At 37.5% G+C, this 19,107-nt stretch overlaps 1 protein-coding gene and 1 long non-coding RNA gene across 7 annotated transcripts; both read right to left on the bottom strand.

Annotated features, from left to right (window-relative positions):
- Positions 1-1,065: 1,065 nt before the first annotated feature.
- LOC122016304 lies at positions 1,066-2,090 on the bottom strand. The gene is made up of 3 exons (XR_006121103.1): positions 1,594-2,090; positions 1,374-1,472; positions 1,066-1,123 (listed from the first exon to the last, which is right to left on the bottom strand). It is a non-coding gene; the product is annotated as an uncharacterized LOC122016304 (long non-coding RNA).
- Positions 2,091-5,032: 2,942 nt separating this feature from the next.
- Positions 5,033-10,048, bottom strand: LOC122014755 (NAD(P)H-quinone oxidoreductase subunit L, chloroplastic-like). 6 transcript variants are annotated; one of them, XM_042571162.1, is made up of 8 exons: positions 9,899-10,048; positions 8,464-8,509; positions 7,054-7,220; positions 6,872-6,944; positions 5,806-6,041; positions 5,614-5,727; positions 5,436-5,530; positions 5,033-5,370 (listed from the first exon to the last, which is right to left on the bottom strand). In XM_042571162.1, exons 5-8 carry the CDS (start codon positions 6,004-6,006, stop codon positions 5,247-5,249), a joined length of 534 nt encoding a protein of 177 aa, XP_042427096.1. In that variant the 5' UTR covers positions 6,007-6,041; positions 6,872-6,944; positions 7,054-7,220; positions 8,464-8,509; positions 9,899-10,048; the 3' UTR covers positions 5,033-5,246. The 6 variants fall into 6 exon arrangements, with proteins under 6 accessions (XP_042427096.1, XP_042427094.1, XP_042427097.1 ...); XM_042571160.1 differs by having other exon boundaries at positions 7,148-7,220; XM_042571163.1 differs by having other exon boundaries at positions 5,806-6,944; positions 8,464-8,522; positions 9,899-10,007.
- Between the last annotated feature and the right edge of the window lie 9,059 nt (positions 10,049-19,107).

The following is a 19,107-nucleotide window of genomic DNA, read 5'->3' as shown; positions in this document are numbered from 1 at the left end:
CAAAGAAAACCAAACATATCCCGGAGGTCTGCAGGACCAGCACTACGTCAATGAGGACTAGCGACTGGAACTCCCTCCCGACAAAGATCAACCCGAAAATATCAACAATGAGGCGGGTGAGTCCAACACTCGGCAGTACAATTGATACGCAAAGTAAAGAAACAACACCTAAGACTAATCATGCAGTCTCCTGATAAGAAAGATAAGAATGCATCCGAAATAAACAGAGAATACCGTACTAACCAGTCCCGAGTATAAGGTCAAAGTCAAGGAATAAGGAACTCAGATGATGCCAAACATAGTATCCAACAATACGCAGATATAAACGCAAAGAAACACAAACACAGTAATAAACGATCACGTATGATGCCAACGATCTGGTCACCCCGACGCCACGATCATCTCACACATAGTGAGGCCGAGTGGGTAGGGTCATGACAACTCTGTCGTCACTACTCCCGATGAGTGACCGAGTGGACGGGATCTGAGTACACCTATCCTCCTACCCCAAATCATACGGGGAGCGAATGCCTCAACTCCCAGACTCAAAGACGGGAGGAATCCTCACGGATAACACGTCAGGTCACACTACCCACGAAGCGGACCAACGGTGCCTAACAGAGTCCCTGCTGCAACACACTCACTGAATCGACCACTAACCCATGGTGGTGTGTGCAGATCCATGTAACTGGCGATGTGCTCAGCAATAATGGAGCGGACTATCGCACAGCATGCAATCATGCAAATGATGCATGGCAATAATCATATAAACATCCTGACCTAATCCATATATATAGAAATGTGCACCCTAGGTCAAAGAATCATATCAAATCAAGGTACACAGAAGGTATAAAAACCTAGGTCCTGAACATGGTCAAGCATGGCATATCACTACCCCTATAAGCATGTATAAACAGGTAAAAATATACCTGAGATGCAAAACCAATCAATCAATCAAGCATGTAAGATTTGGGTAGTGATTAACCGAAAACAGATAAGAAACACAATTAATGCAACACGTTAATTTAATTACTAAGCATATCAAATGACATAAGTCAAAAGTACCCGCCTCCAAATAAGAAATGTCCAATCCAACGTCGAGGTACCGTCTCGCGTCAAAGTCCTGTGTTATCAAACAGATAATGTATTTAGCTATATAGCTAAATAAAAATCTCCAAACCTATTTAATAACCTTATCCTTCCTTAGAAATGGAATTGATCCCATGTAACAAAACAAGCAATGGATTAAATTCAATACCAATCCAATTCTATACATAAACCTAATTCATCATATAAACTTAACTCACATCTACCATCATAATAGTCCAACCAACACAGAATCTACTACAAGGATCTGTTATCCTACACCTTACCTAGATTCCTAGCAGAAATGTTGCTGCCGAAGAAAAGTAGCCGCTGTTAGAAAGCTGCCGGACCCAAAACAAACCACAGAACAACACCTTGCTGGAATTCTTCCCACAAAACAGATCAATATGGTATCAAGTCATAATATCCTTGATCAGAACAAGAACAAATATCAAGCCATAGGAATCATAGATCTAAACACCAACCTAATTAACAACCTAACCTTACCTTAATCGATTGGTCTCCGAGAAAAATGAAGCAAGGCCGGCTGTAAAAATCAAACCCAGGGCACGGGACTGGTGAGGAAGATCCCTGCGATCGCCGGTTGCTCAAGCACGAAACAAGGCAGTGGCTGGCAGTGGCATCGGAGCCGGCTACAAGCTAGGGCACGGTGTTGGCGCAGGGGTGATCGAGAGTGAGGGGGTCTCGGAACATATCTGGTGGCCGGCACTGCTCTGTGCGACGGCGGCTCTCGGCTCCCGACGATCTAAGGCACAGACGATGGCGGCCGGCTGTCGGCGCTAGGCTGAGAAGAAGGGTCGGCGTCGACTCGGCCGGTGGCGGCGACGCGATGCAACGGGATTGATCCTCCTTCCGACGAGCCCCTGCTGGCCGAGGGGTTCCTGTCGCGAGGAGGAGGAACCGCCGCGGGCGGCAGCGGTTAGGGCAGAGAGATTTCGCGTGGGGAAGAAGAAGGGGCGCGGCACGGGTTCGGCAAGAGAAAAAAAAAAAAAAAAAGAATTTAAAAGGGAAAAATCAACTTTTCCTCACTTAAATGGGGTAGCCTAAACAGGCTTTTCCGGGCCCCGTTTTTATCCCCGTCAACTAGTCCGTACGAGCTCCGAAAAATTTCCGAAAAATATCCAAAAATTTCGGAAAAATCCCTTATTAATATTCCCTATTTTTCCGGTATTTTACAGAGGCTGCTATGAATTGGCTAGGCAACTTTACGCCAGCGGAGATGGCAAATGAGTATTCCTTCAAATTGATTATGGTATGCTTTTAACCCTTCAACTATCTCTCACTTTGAACATTTTTGATGATATTTGTTCTACAGCAATAGGCCTTCGAGATGGGCATATTGCAAAAATTTACAACTTTGACCTAGGAGAATGGAGCCCTGAAGAAATGCCTGTCAGAGGTTGACTCCATATATACTCCCACTCTTTCACCACAAGAGCGCCAAGCTCAACTCGAGCTACTAAGCCAGTTAGAAAAAGAACTTCAAGAGGCTCGAGCATTGAGTAAGGCTGATGCAGAGCAAGCACAGAAAATAGAGGTCGCCCTGAAAATTGTCGAAGAGAAGCTCCACTTGGAGACAACTCACTGAGCGAACATAGTGTCTGAGTTGGATAGGAAGATCATAGAAGTCTAGCATCTCTCCGCTCAACTAGTGGAAGCTAATTCCACACACGCGGCGGAACTAGCGGCCCAAACTCAAGTATCCTTTGAGCGGCAACAGAAGTTGGATGCCTAAGGAGCCGAGCTGGAATCCCTCCGACAGGCTTAATTAGAGGCTGGCCAAAATGCTCTAACTGCCTCTAAATCAGCGGTCCCTTATATTGGGAGGCTTGTCCCTTTAGTGATATCCTAAGCTCCAGAAATCCGGTCGGGTTTCTTTTGAGATTTGTCTTGCATATTTACTCGACGGTGATAAAGATACTGAGCACTATAATTCCGCTCATATGCAGGAGGACAGGGGAATAAACAGTGAAGACTTATATATTTGATCAGTTGTCAGATCGATCCGTTGTATGCTAAGTCGTACTCTGAGAGTGAAAGACTAGGTAGGTCCCTGGGACCAAGCCGAATATTATTCCCGGCCGGTCTTATGGTAGGATGATTTTCTCTTAAACCCAAACAGTTAATACACACGGAGAGTGTTAGGTCTCTTTGGTCCAACCGACCGCTGGACCGACCGTCCTTATATTGAAGGTCTTAACATTGTACGAGGAGCTAAATCCTATTGAGAGTAATCCTCTTACTATCACCTTTTCTTAATTTGGACCACCATCTTATTTTGATTTTGATTAACATATTATATCTGGTCCGTTTGTAATATCCCACGTCATTAAAAAGAATTGTTTAGGTTAACTGTAGGTTTAAGATTTCTATATCACCACTTGAGATCTCATGGACGAGCACACGACGGGTTGGCATGCACAGTGTCGGAGAGGACTACCATGATGTTAACCTGCGCGATCCATGCATGCAGCTGAAACACTGCGTCGGAGCTATTCTATCAATGCAATGCCAACGAAGTCATTATATTGTTCATAACAAGACACATATATTTTCCTACTTTTCCAGCTCTTTTAAATGCAAACACCAGTACAGCTGCTCCATTCGGTGGTGGTGCCAGCCGGTGCCACTCGCACAGTGCCCACATTAAATACATCATTCAAACACATTTGTGCAGCGATAAAGACGCTAGCTAGCTAGCTACGGTTTCATGCATTTCCTATATATCAGAACACTGAACCAGGTTTTCAGTATGCACAAATTAATATTAACGAACAGTCTGAAACTTATTACCCAAATGATTCGCATTCACGCTTTTGGCTAAATCAGTACATACAGACACAAACCCAGTTCTATAGAACTGCAAGATTCTCTGTGAAGATTAAGGCCAGAAATGCAGTGTGAGAATTGAACGTAAATCATTACTCACCTTCAGAATTTACTTGGGTGAAGGGAGCAACAAAGTGGAGGCGTGGAGCTAGGGGAAAGTGTTGGTTAGGAGGAATGAAGCCTGGTCCGAGCTCACTTGGGTACAATCTCTGTTCAAAGCTTCTTATACGCAGGCCATTGATCTCGAGCCAGACAACATTCCCCATAACCTCACCTTCAAAGCAACCACGTACGTACGCGCACGCCGTCGGTCGCCGGTTCTCTTTTCTTAGCTTCGGAGGTGCTCTGGTGTGGCTTGTGTGGAAGGCGAAGGAAGCACAGAATTAAGAAGAGCTAGCAGAAGTACGACACGAGAACAGAGGCGCGCGGCCATTTATTGCGACACGCAGATTCCTTCGTTGCTGCAATAAATGGCCGTCGTGCCCGTCGTCGTCCGTGTACATAAATATGGATTAATTCATCGACCAAAACTTGTTTTTATTTTGGGTTTGGGAGAGACAATAATTTGGCTGTCCGTCATGTGATGTGGATGGAGTCCTGTGTGTATGAACTCCATCGCCTGACTGCTGCAGTAAGAGCGAGCAATCCCACCTCAATTCCACTACGTACCGCACTGTACTTACCTTCTTCTGCCCGTTAGCTCCTCTGCTTCTCTATCCATGATGTGCCATCCATCCATCCATCATGAGCTTATTATTGTTTCGCCTCCTCTTCGCGAGGAAGAAGGGAGAGGTGGACTGGAGTGAGTGACTACTGATGGGATGGGAGCTAATGCATTACCAGGCATGGAATGGGAGTGAGTCAATTAATTAGAGGAGAGAAGGGAGGATGGTCGAAAGAGGAAAGGGAGCGGAGAGGCCTCGAGACGAACAAACACAGACAGGCAGGACAGGCAGCTTCAGGAGCTGTGGCATTACCTGTGGGCAGCTCCTCCTTCCCACCATTGACTGGTGGCCTGTTCGAGACCTGAAAATTCAACAAGTAATTTAAGAGTACAACAAGTAATTGTATACAGATACAACATCGATCAACGAAATTCCGACAGAAACTTACCGTGAATGGTAAATTTATTACAATTTTATATAACACATGGTACAGCTATCATTTTCGAGAACAATTTGCTGAAATCATAAAATACGTAATATATTTAGCAATCAAAATCTATAAAGAAAAAACAGTGATGCTGATTTAACACCAACGATTCCCATACAGTGCATAAAAATGTCTGCAGACACAGATAATTTGGATCTTTATCTAGTCAATTTTCTGGGTTTGTATAGAGGGACATCGTCTTTGGGCGTTGACCAAGGATACTCCATCGTTGGATCCCTTGGAAACGGCCTGAAGTTGATGAATGGAGCCCATAACAACAACCTTGATCGAAGAACACAATTCAGTATATGATTTCCTTTATGATTTAGGCTGCAATCTGCACTTACCCAGGGAAGAAGAGGAAGACGAACATAAACTGCAGATAGGTCTCCAGGAACTTGCGCTTGTACCATCTCAGCCTCAGCCAGTTCATGATTATGGGCTGCAATACCAGGCGGAGCAAGTAGTTTCATTCAGCAAGACACGAACTTACTCTGTTTAAAGTGAGGCCACGAATCGACTCACCGGAACCACGAAGAGGTAGACGAATAAGATGGCTCCGCCGCCGAGAAGTGTCGTCAGCAAATCGTCCTCCATGTTGTTGTCTCCGGTGACCGCCAACGCAGATGGCGCTTCAGTCTGATGAAATCACAAGAAAGAAGAAGGATCAGAAGTTAGTAGCAGTGAACATAAAAGAAGAGTGAGATTTGAACTGACTGCGGCCATGATGGCTCCGTAATGTAGCAGAGAAGTGAGGCTGTGCAGCTGCGAGCTTCGAGGAGTCCCCGACGACGGGGCGCAACAGGAAGCCATGTGCTTGTGGAGGGAGGAGGGACGGAGGGAAAGGGAAGGTCGCGGCAGCCGGAGGAGGGGAACACAGTGGAGCGTCGCCGGTACGAAGGTCCAGGAGTTGCTCATCTTGAATTTGGAGACAATAGGGCAGAGCTCCAGCTCTAGATCGCGGATATGGTTATTTGGGCGTTTTACGCGGACCACTAGTGGACTTTCACCAAGTAGTGGATGCTAGACTTTCACTTATTATTATTATTATTATTATTATTATTATTATTATTATTATCCGATTCTTGGATCAAAATATATTTCCCAGACAATCTATTTTGAGTAGCTTTTCTTTTACAATTTCCAAGTTCGTCAAAAATAATTGGTTCCCCACAAAAAAAATAATGGACGAGGAAATTAATAGAAAAAATAAAACCCGTGTAAACTACCAAGTTTATGAAGTCTTTTTTCAGTTGTAATTCTGGATATTGATTCTCAACAAGAGCCTTGCGTATCCAAGTTGTTGAAATGGAATTTTAACAGAAAGAACAATTCTATTCTTCAAATTTTTTAAACACTTCGGTCCAAGTGGTCTTGGAGATGAGCAATCCAGCCACACAGATTAGCCAACAAACAAATCCGAAAAGCACAGGTGAACCAAGAAAGTGCCCTAGTATCATTCAGCAAACGTCTGAAAATGTCTAGCATGAGATTTGAACTATGTTGCATGAAAATGAATCTTGCCTCTTATCACCACACCAAGCCATGCATTAACGTTCATTAGAAAAGCAATTCAAGCTATCGATATTATGCCAACTAAATTAAGATTTTAGACGATTATTTCTCCCCCTTTTCTACATTTCTTGTTTATGTGCATGACAAATTTGAATTCGATAATACAAAGATGTAATTCACTTTTTAGATGTTTATTTTCCGAGATATTTACAAAACTTTTAAGAACATAGCAATACAGGCACATAGCATAGCTATGTTTTTAACTCACAGTTTTAGCAAAGGGAGGCAACGAGCTTGAGGCAACAATTGAGCATGAGGCAACAATTGCAAGAGCACATAACCTACATAACATCAAGCATGATTGCTTAGAAGCTATTCATACTGGTATTATATAGTTAAGGCAAATTTCATACAGAGAGAGAGAGAGAGAGAGAGATAAACTCTACAGACCTGATTTATGACATTCAAATTCAAATTATCTAATTTCCAAATGATCCCTCAATTAATCATAATTAAACATAGCATAGCTATGTTTTTAACTCACAGTTTTAGCAAAGGGAGGCAACGAGCTTGAGGCAACAATTGAGCATGAGGCAACAATTGCAAGAGCACATAACCTACATAACATCAAGCATGATTGCTTAGAAGCTATTCATACTGGTATTATATAGTTAAGGCAAATTTCATACAGAGAGAGAGAGAGAGATAAACTCTACAGACCTGATTTATGACATTCAAATTCAAATTATCTAATTTCCAAATGATCCCTCAATTAATCATAATTAAACATGCAATTTATGTTGCTCAAAGACTATATCACAATTATCATATAAGTTAAAATAAAAGTATATAGCATAAGCATGTAGCTATATATATCACCATCAGTAGTGATATTGACTCGTATAAATGCAACATATACAAGCATTGCATTCAGTAATCAAATAATGCATGTGGGTTCATCTTAAATTCATCATCCAAGTTGATAAGACTTGCAGCCTTCCTACCATTCTGATCTAATATTTAAATATAATAATTATTCACATCAGATCTTAGAGACCTGCTTGAATTTATATTGGTATTTTAGTCTATTCTGTTTAGGTTGTGTTAGTTCAACCTTGAGTATCGAGCAATGTAAATTGATAGGCATGAATTAACCAATTCAAATACTCAAATGTCTTAACTCAGAAATACTCACTGAGCCATTCAAGAATCTCAACTACTCACTCATTACCAATATGCTACATTAGCCTCCTCCTACATACACAGTTTATTATTCAAATTTAATACTAACCAGCACTAAATAACCATAAACTTAATACTAACTTCATGATTCTTATTCTCATATTTATTATTCCCGATTGGTGCCAGTGGCTATAATATCAGACTATTTTATGTCTGGCTTCTCACCCATCTAAGTGATCATTGTTTCACTTTTACTCCTTTTTTTCTGCATTAGCACTTTGCACTAAGGCATTTACTAATCTTCAGAGCATAGATCAGTCCATGAAAAATGGATAAAAAATGTAAGTATAAACTTATTGATGGTTCACTTCGACAGTTTCAATATTGAACTGATGGATATATAACCAATCGGAAAGTGTTGTAATCAGAGGTAGGTAGTATCAAGCTAGATCACATTGCCAGGAATTTGTTTCTTTCCATCTTCTCTCATTTTCTTTCTTCCTCACTCATCCAATTAATTTCATTCTAATATTTGCTATGCATCAAAATTCTTCCTAATTAGATAGAAAGTTCTCAGTAGTTTAAACGAAATTAGGAAAGTAAAATGTTGATAGAACACAAATATCAGCCAAAAGTGTTTGAAGAAAAGAATCATCCGATAGAGTTTGAGTTTCTCACAAGTATGCAATTGCTACCTCGAGCTTGTTGCCTTCTTTTGCATTAACTAATCAAACAAACTATAAGTTAGTCTATATCAGCATATTATCAATCACTTGGACAAAGATAAAACATCTGTCAAATTGGACAATTTGTAAAAGTAATTGGTATGTTCAGCAAAAACAAAATATAAGAGAAAATATGGAACTACGAAAGCGAGAAGCACTAAGAACCATGGCATAAAACAATGAATCCATGATATCAAAGATACGGTAGCATAGGTGTGTATATATATGTGTACATCAAACTAAATGTTCATGGAGATACTTCCAAATATGTTAGTCCACTAGACTAAGATCATGGTAGTTAGAAACAATAGCGAGGCGAATGATTTCAAGTTAGAAGAAAACAATCATGGATTTGGATATGAATGTCAGTTTATTATTTGATGTAACTCAGCTGCCAATTAAATAATTTAGGACAGGTAACATTCAACTTCAAGTATCAAGAATCATGTATTGAAATCCAAAAGAAAATATAGAGCAGAAATAGATGGCTTCCACAACATGCTCTATCTAGATAATAAAGTTTCCACAGTCCTTGACAACTTATTTCTACACAAGACAATGCAGATGCTTTGTGGGCGGTAGATTGAGAGAAAATGCTCAGATAGGAAGTGAATCCTTACACTGATGGTGCTCAAGCAACTCAATCGCTTTACTGTCTGAATCTAAAGTAGTAAAACATAAGGAAAACAACAAGAAAGATTTTGCTTCTTTTTAATGATTCGCATTATTCTAGTTTCTTCTGAAATTATGTTCTGATTACAAAAGTAACATCTGAATTAGGAAAATAATATATTAGTAGTGTACACATTTGCATGATACAATTAACGCTCTTGATACTGAAAACTAAATCATGATCTAAGTGCAAAAAAGAAGAAAGAACAGCAGTGCCTGGATCCACATTTCCAAGGTTCAGTGGGAAGTAGAAAGAGTTAGTGGGTATGAAGAAGCAAAACAAGTTGTAACCGACTTGCGTTCGATGTGATCTACAGCTGTTTCTCAACATTTTGTCGTTGAATTGAGCTGAAGTACAAAATTGATTTCGACATAAGAAAATACAGACGAAATGCAGTACTCAAGTACCCAAACTCTCCGCAATAATCACAAAAACACAACCAAAAAACAGCGACGAACTCTTGCACTCACAGTTAACTAATTCCACATCACTTCCCGAACGCCGATCTAACGCCCAATCAGAAAATCCGTACATTCACAGATCCAAACAAACGGGGAATTCCGCAAGCCACGAAGACCAAAAAGAAAAATGAAAGCTTAAGACGAAAAGAGTAAACCCTAAAAAAATCACCCCAAACTCGAAACCAGCAAAAGAGAACCAACCGCCGCATCGATCAGAGAAAGGAAAGAGACAACATACAATCTGTTAAAATTACCTGAAATCTCATTCGGCCGTCGGCGCACAGGCGAAACCCTCGCCCATGCTTCTCGCTTCTTGGGGGAAGAAGAAAGCGGGCGGGGTAATTATAAGGGCGGAGATGAGAGCCCGACGTCGGCTGGTAATTAAATAAGCACGAGAAGCTCGGCCCGCATCAGTCCACGTCTCCGCCTCGATCGACCACAATACCGTTTGTTTTTTAATATTGTAACGGCTAAATGCTTTAGTATATAAATATATATATCTCCGATATGTGCGGGGCTAAATAGAGGCCGCATTTCTTTCCACGATATCTTACCCTCCCTGGTACTGGCTACGCTCGGTGGGCCCCTTCTGTTAGGATGAGTGCGATGCCGTCTTTGAGAGAATGAGTTGTATTAGATCCCGCTGCAACGCAGCTTCTCAGAAGCTTCTTGCTGGCCGGCCGCTGGTTGCCATTCTCGAGTGAATTTTTGAGAACATTCAAGTCTGGCAAAGTCATCGAAATCGATTGATTGATTTTATAAATAGCGGGAAATCAAGTCATTTGAAAACTATTTAATTTTATTTTCTCTGCCTTTTCTTTTCATTTGCAAGGTCTTTCAAGGGAAATACACATGTGCAATCTGGATAAAAAAGATTTTTTATAATTTTTGATATATTACATTAATACTATATTAAAAATATAAAATTACTATTCTCTAAAATAAATTTAAATTTCTAATACTGCTCTTAAACTATAAATCTCAAATCTCATCTTTATAATTATACAAATTTTTTATTAAATTTTTTTATTTTATAAAACTCTCACACATTTTACATTGAAAATGCTCTTAACATGTTATTCGTGACAAGATTATATTATTACAACTGCCACTTGTATGAGCAAAAGCAATGTTTAATTAGTAATTTAGAGAACAAATGGTTACGGAAGCAGTGACGTCACCGGTATAAAAAAAAATCATGCATAACAATTGTAAACACCGAAACTGTCCTTTTATTTATTTTGTAAGTGATACATATTATGCGGGAATTTTTAAAAAGACGCACTTAAGATTTGGGATGGTTCAGAAGGCCCGTCGAGATTTGAGAATGTCCAAAAGTATATCTTTTTCATTTTATCCCTCTATTAAAATCGACTTATCTCTTTCTTTCTCTTTGTATGCAATATCTTTCGTGCTTTGTTTTTTTATCTTATCTTTCTTCTAAGTTAAATTAAATTAAACTTTAATAATTCTCTAAATTTATTTATTATAATTTTAAATGACATTTTAATAAAAAATAAATAAATAATTATAAAAGAAAATTAATAAAAAAAGATTTTTTTAATATTGATTATAAAAGAATAAATAAATAAATAAAATTAATAATGTGAATTAATTTCATTGATAAAAATTGCTTTGGGACGAATTTTTAAAAATCAGTAATCAAAGCTTAAATACTAACATTGGTGTGATTTTTAAACATTGACACCACTATAGGGTCGATTTTTAAAATTTAATGCCATAACTTAATAACTAGCATTGCTATGGTGCTGGTGTTTAAAAATTAGCATAACAATGATGATGGTGTTTAAAAATCTACAGCATAATTTAAATATCAACACGTTATGGTATTGATTTTTTTAAAAACATTAAAACATTAAAGAAGAATATATTTGGACTCCGGGGCACTGTAAAAATTTATAGGAATTGAAATGAGTTAAATTGGAACTCTCTAGGATCATCAATGTATTTTGATCGAAATTCATTAATGAACTAGGGGATTTGAATTTTTTTTTTAAAGTTTGCATATAATATAACAGGTAATTCAATGAAAGTATTTTTGATGTCCTTACTTGAGTATGACATTCTACGGTAAGTTATGTATATGTGTCAATTGACTTAAAGTCATAAACTTTGGAAATCTTTTGATGCACTATTGTTAATGACTTTAAATTGATATTGTTGGACACATATAGCCTCTGGGGCACTTGAGAAACTTGTAACACTATTAATGCATTTTAATCAAAGTTTATTCGTGTTATTTTAAATGACAATTTAATAAAAAAAATATATAAAAGAAGATTAATAAAAAATATTTTTTAATATTTGATTATAAAAGAATACAAATTAAATTAATAATGAAAATTGATTTTATTAATAATAAATAAATAAAAACCAGAACAAGACAATGGGCACGGTAAATACCTCCATTGTACTATTCTTTTTTATCACAGGTCAACTTTTCAATAATTCAAAACTTCTAGATTTATCAATATATTTCAATTAAAATCTATTGATAGATCTAAGGACAACCTTGGTAAACATTAATGGAATATGGTAGGAATGAAATCATACGTGGAATGAAATGAATATGAGAATGGAATGAAATAGATATCCTATTCCAATGCTTGATACTGTTGGGAATGTAATGTTTATTACTCATTTGATTCTAATCTTACGATTGGTAACTCCCAAAAAAAACAATAGGAATTGAATGATATTATTTGTGTTGACAAAATTACTCATCAAATAAAAATAACAATTAAACAAGAAATTTATTTACTTTATTCTAATTTTATTAATTTTTTTAATAACAAATGATATAATGTATTCTCAAAATGTGTTGAAATAAATATTCAGCCGATAATAATCAAAACAATTCAAACTACATATATTAAATAACCGATATATATATAGTGTTGACTTTAAAAAAAAAACATAAATTTAAAATATTTTTAATCATCACCCAAATATGACCGGCAATTTACCAAAAGGCGCACTTAAAAATCTGAATTTATCAAAAGGCGTACACTACTTTGGTATTTACCAAAGAGCGTACTTTTTTAAAATCATTTCCTATTTTACCCTCCTGATAATTTGACTTTTCCTATTGTTTTTCTTTTCTTCATTATATTTCTCTCACTTCTCTCTCTCCTCTGTCGGCAGAATATAGGAATAGCATTAGTCAATCTTTAATCACATTTTAATACATTTGACGAAGCCAAAAAAAATAATGGACACCATATTTGGACTCCTTGCAATTTTAGAAATCCGCAGGAACTGAAATGGGTGCAATCGGAGCTTTCTAGGTCGATCAGTGGGTTTCGGTCAAAACCCACTGATGGACCTAGAGAGCTCCGATTGCACCCATTTCAGTTCCTGTGGATTTCTAAAATTGCAAGGAGTCCAAATATAGTGTCCATTATTTTTTTTGGCATTTTATAGATGTTAACAAGCAAAATCAAAGAATCGGCATAAAAGCCCACGTTGGGCCTGATATGGAATCATATCAGGCCCAACGTGGGCCTGATATGGAATCATATCAGGCCCAACGTGGGCCTGATATCATTCCATATCAGGCCCACGTTCGGCCTGATATGATTCCATATCAGGCCCAATGTGGGTTTTTTTGCCGATTCTTTGATTTTACTTGTTAACATCTATAAAAAGCCAAAATAAATAATGGACACCATATTTGAACTCCTTGCAATTTTAGAAATCCATAGAAATTGAAATGGGTGCAATCGGAGATCTCTAGGTCCATCAGTGGGTTTTGACCGAAACCCACTGATCGATATAGAAAGCTCCGATTGCACCCATTTTAGTTTCTATGAATTTCTAAAATTACAAGGAGTGAAAATATGGTGTCCATTATTATTTTTGGCACTCTAGTGGTGGACCAGAGGTTTTGAAAAACCCTAAATCTCTCTTTTTTTTTTTGTTTAGGCTTGATATGAAGAGATATCATGCCCACGTTGGGCCTGATATCTCTTCATATCAGGCCCAATGTGGGCCTGATATCTCCCCATATCAGGCCCAATGTGGGCCTGATATGGGAGATATCAGGCCTAGATACAACAAAAAATAAAAAAATAAAAAAAAAAGAAATAAAGAGAGATTTAGGATTTTCAAAACCTCTGGTCCACCACTAAGAGTGCCAAAAATAATAATGGACACCATATTTTCACTCCTTGTAATTTTAGAAATTCATAGAAACTGAAATGGGTGCAATCGGAGCTCTCTAGGTCCATCAGTGGGTTTTGGTCAAAACCCACTGATGGACCTAGAGAGCTCCGATTGCACCCATTTCAGTTCCTATGGATTTATGATGTTGCAAGGAGTTCAAATATGATGTTCATTATTTATTTTGGCTTTTTATAGATGTTTATACATAAAATCAAAGAATCGGCAAAAATAACCCATGTTGGGCCTGATATGGAATGATATCAGGCCCACGTTGGGCCTGATATGACTCCATATCAGGCCCAACATGGGTTGTTTTTGTCGATTCTTTGATTTTATGTATAAACATCTATAAAAAGCCAAAATAAATAATGAACATCATATTTGAACTCCTTGCAACATCAGAAATCCATAGGAACTGAAATGGGTGCAATCGGAGCTCTCTAGGTCCATCAGTGGATTTCGGTCAAAACCCACTGATGGACCTAGAGAGCTCCGATTGCACCCATTTCAGTTCCTATGGATTTCTGATGTTGCAAGGAGTTCAAATATGATGTTTATTATTTATTTTGGCTTTTTATAGATGTTTATACATAAAATCAAAGAATCGGCAAAAATAGCCCATGTTGGGCCTGATATGATTCCATATCAGGCCCAACTTGGACCTGATATGAAAGCATATCAGGTCCAACAGGACTCTCAGTGATTCTCTAATACATTCTTTGCCTGAATCTATGCCTAGATCAATAAATTATTCCTCTCTATTTTGGTTGCACAATTCCATTTCTCGTGTGTTTCCTTGCAAAAAGTATTAATTCGGAATGTTGAGTTGCAACAAATGGATCAGTAGGTGATGAATGGGAATGCTCCTTCGTAGTGAAAACTGCATGATGAATGGAATTTTGCATGACTAAATCAAGCTCGGTTGGACTCTGAGGTTGTGAATAACTTGTTCAATTGGTCAGGGTTGGAGCTGTGTCCCTATCCCAATTGATCTCCCTTCAGTCCAGCACAACATTCATTATCACTATCTCAAATGGAGTTACTATAAGTTTATGTATTCAGTATTATGAATGTAACTATTACTGATTCAAGGATACATACAAATCAAAGAAATGCAACATATGTATTAAAATAATTCCATATCAGGTTCAACATGAGTTTTTTTGATGATTCTTTGATTTTATGTACAAACATCTATAAAAAGCCAAAATAAATAATGAACATCATATTTGAACTCCTTGCAACATCAGAAATCCAAAGGAACTGAAATGGGTGCAATCGGAGCTCTCTAGGTCCATCAGTGGGTTTTGACCCATATCAGGCCCAACGTGGGCCTGATATGGAATGATATCAGGCCCAACATGGGTTGTTTTTGCCGATTCTTTGATTTTATGTATAAACATCTATAAAAAGTCAAAATAAATAATGAACACCATATTTGAATTCCTTGCAACATCATAAATCCATAGGAATTGAAATGGGTGCAATCGGAGCTCTCTAGGTCCATCAGTGGGTTTTGACCCATATCAGGCCCAACGTGGGCTTGATATGGAATGATATCAGGCCCAACATGGGTTGTTTTTGCCGATTCTTTGATTTTATGTATAAACATCTATAAAAAGTCAAAATAAATAATGAACACCATATTTGAATTCCTTGCAACATCATAAATCCATAGGAACTGAAATGGGTGCAATCGGAGCTCTCTAGGTCCATCAGTGGGTTTTGACCCATATCAGGCCCAACGTGGGCCTGATATGGGAGATATCAGGCCCAACATGGGCATGATATCTCTTCATATCAAGCCTAAACAAAAAAAAAGGAAAAAAAAAAGAAAGAGAGATTTAGGGTTTTTCAAAACCTCTGGTCCACCACTAGAGTGCCAAAAATAATAATGGACACCATATTTTCACTCCTTGTAATTTTAGAAATTCATAGAAACTAAAATGGGTGTAATCGGAGCTTTCTATATCGATCAGTGGGTTTCGGTCAAAACCCACTGATGGACCTAGAGATCTCCGATTGCACCCATTTCAATTTCTATGGATTTCTAAAATTGCAAGGAGTTCAAATATGGTGTCCATTATTTATTTTGGCTTTTTATAGATGTTAACAAGTAAAATCAAAGAATCGGCAAAAAAACCCACATTGGGCCTGATATGGAATGATATCAGGCCCAACGTGGGCCTGATATGGAATGATATCAGGCCCACGTTGGGCCTGATATGATTCCATATCAGGCCCAACGTGGGCTTTTATGCCGATTCTTTGATTTTGCTTGTTAACATCTATAAAAAGCCAAAAAAAAAATAATGGACACCATATTTGGACTTCTTGCAATTTTAGAAATCCACAGGAACTGAAATTGGTGCAATCAGAGCTCTCTAGGTCCATTAGTGGGTTTTGACCGAAACCCACTGATCGACCTAGAAAGCTCCGATTGCACCCATTTCAGTTCCTGTGGATTTCTAAAATTGCAAGGAGTCCAAATATGGTGTCCATTATTTTTTTTGGCTTCTTCAAATGTATTAAAATGTGATTAAAGATTGACTAATGCTATTCCTATATTCTGCCGACAGAGGAGAGAGAGAAGTGAGAGAAATATAATGAAGAAAAGAAAAACAATAGGAAAAGTCAAATTATCAGGAGGATAAAATAGGAAATGCTTTTAAAAAAGTGCGCTCTTTGATAAATACCAAAGTAGTGTATGCATTTTGGTAAATTCAGATTTTTAAGTGCGCCTTTTGGTAAATTGCCGAAATATGACAGATAATATTGACTAACTATTATTTTTACTTTCAAAAACTTCAGACATCACCATTGATAATAGCTTTAACCAAAAGTTCTTTTGAATAATTCTTTGGCAATGGTAGGTTGGTGTCCTTCATTCCAATCATTCAAAGGGTATCTTTGGTCTCGAAATGGTGCAAGAAATCCATCACAATTGGCATATCCAGCATCCACAAGATAATAGGAACCTTAAAAATTGCCAAACAATTCATGAGTTTGTCTTAACTACATTATGAGTCATGTTTTAGCAAATTCTAGTGTATGAATCATACCACGAGGAACCACTAAACCATTTCTCCTTCTTATAGCATCTCTTAGAATTCTACCTGATGTGGCGATTGAGCTGGGCCTCTGAGTTAGATCAAAGTCAAGAGGATCAGATGACAAGGTGATCAAAGTCAAGAAATTGTCAACCTTTGAAGCTAGTGTAGATGATGACTTCGGCTGAGAGATAGCTGACCAAATCGTCAAGCAAACCAGATTGAGTGTTTGGTCGGATGCTCATCCACACAATGTTCATGGAGCTTTGAGCCAAGTCTGTTAAGGATAGGAATAGGACAAAAAGAATATGAGAGCAATAATTAATGTTATTGTTCATTGATATTTGTCCTAAGGACAAAACAATATATAATATTTAAAAAGTACTTGATCAATTAACTAATTAATAAATAATAGAATTATTCTAAGAATTATTTTGAGAATTATTCTAATAATGATAATAGAATTATTAGAATAATCCTAATACTAATTTGATTTGATTTAGTGATTTGATCCGGTCAATTCTGATAATTTTCTTTTATCTCTTTTACCTCCCGACAAACTTAACAGAAGATCTTTGACGTTGAGTTTGCTTGCTAACTTGTTGAAACATTATCTGGATAATGACTTAGTAAAGATATCAGTGATTTGACCTTCAACAGAAATATAAGAGATGGATAATTGTTGAGTTGTCACACGTTCATGAACAAAATGAAAATTATTTTCCACATATTTTGTATGAGTATGAAAGATTGGATTTACTATGAGATATGTTGCTCCAATATTGTCGCACCAAATTTTTGATGTAATATTTGATGCAAGATGAAGTTCAGAGAGTGATTGAAGCCAAATAATTTCAGACGTTGTATTTGCTATAGCTTTATATTCTGCCTCAGTGCTTGAACGAGATACCGTAGATTATTTTTTCGAATTCCATGAGATAAGATTTTGTCTAAGAAATATTGCATATTCACTAGTAGAGCGTCTATCTTTAGGAGAACTTATCCAATCCGCATCACTATAGGCATGTAAATCTTGAGATGATTGACAATATAAAAGAAGACCATGTGGAATAGTACCTTTGAGATAACAAAGTATTCTTTTTATATTATCCCAATTTTGTTCAGTTAGAGCATATATAAATTGACAAGCACAATTTACTATAAAGGTAATATCAGGGCACGTGATAGTGATATATTGTAAGGCTTCAACAATACTTCGATAAATCTGTGGATCAAACAGAGCGGGAGAGGATGAAGTTGTGGAGTTATTTATAGCAATTGGTGTAGAGACCGGACGTACACCATCCATTTTGGCTCTTTGAAGAAGGCCAGTAATATACTTGCTTTGAGAGAGAAAATAGTTTTCTTCATGTGGAATAAGTTCAATACCAAGAAAAAAATGAACAATACCTAAATCTCAAATAGGAAATTTTTGATTGAGAAGACTTAATAAATTTATGATACTCTTGTGATCATCGTCAGTTATTAAGATGTCATCCATATAAATAAGAAAAATTATCATATGTCTATCATTATATTTGTGGAATAGAGATGTGTCAGTCTTTGATCCAGAGAATCCTTGAGCTTGTGACCAATTATATAATCAATGAAACCATACATGAGGAACTTATTGAAGACCATATAAGGATTTCTTGAGTTAACAAACCTGAGATGGAAATTATGGATGAATGAACAAAGGTGGTTGCTCCATGAATATAGTTTCCTCAAGATGACCATGAAGAAACGCATTTGAAATATCTAATTGTCGTACAGGCCAATTAGAACTAACAGTCATCGATAATAATAGTTTGACAGATGTAATTTTGATGACTACGCTAAAAATATCATTGAAATCAATACCTGATTGTTGACTAAATTCCTTCCCTTACGTCTTTCTTCTCAGCTCTTCGCCCCTTCCGAGAGTCTTCCGAATACTCTCTGCCAACGTAGGCGAGGAAAAACCTTTTCTATTATGAAATTAGTCTCCATTCGATTCGACTATTTCACTAAGAAAGAAGAGATGTGACCTCGACTTTACGCCTCCCCTAGCCTAGCCCCAACAATGTGCACTGGTCGACCCCCTAAGAGTAAGAGCAGCCTTTAGGCATAGTTCCCATTCATCTATTAGATAGATGATGAAAGGATGACGAAAGGTCGTTTTTTGTTCGTAGTTTGGCGTAGTTTGGGGAGCCCAGCTTATCTTATGTCGGTATGGCCGGTGTGGTCCG

This window comes from Zingiber officinale, chromosome 8B (assembly GCF_018446385.1).
Source record: "Zingiber officinale cultivar Zhangliang chromosome 8B, Zo_v1.1, whole genome shotgun sequence".
NCBI lineage: Eukaryota > Viridiplantae > Streptophyta > Magnoliopsida > Zingiberales > Zingiberaceae > Zingiber > Zingiber officinale.
This window is presented reverse-complemented; position numbering and strand designations above follow the sequence as displayed.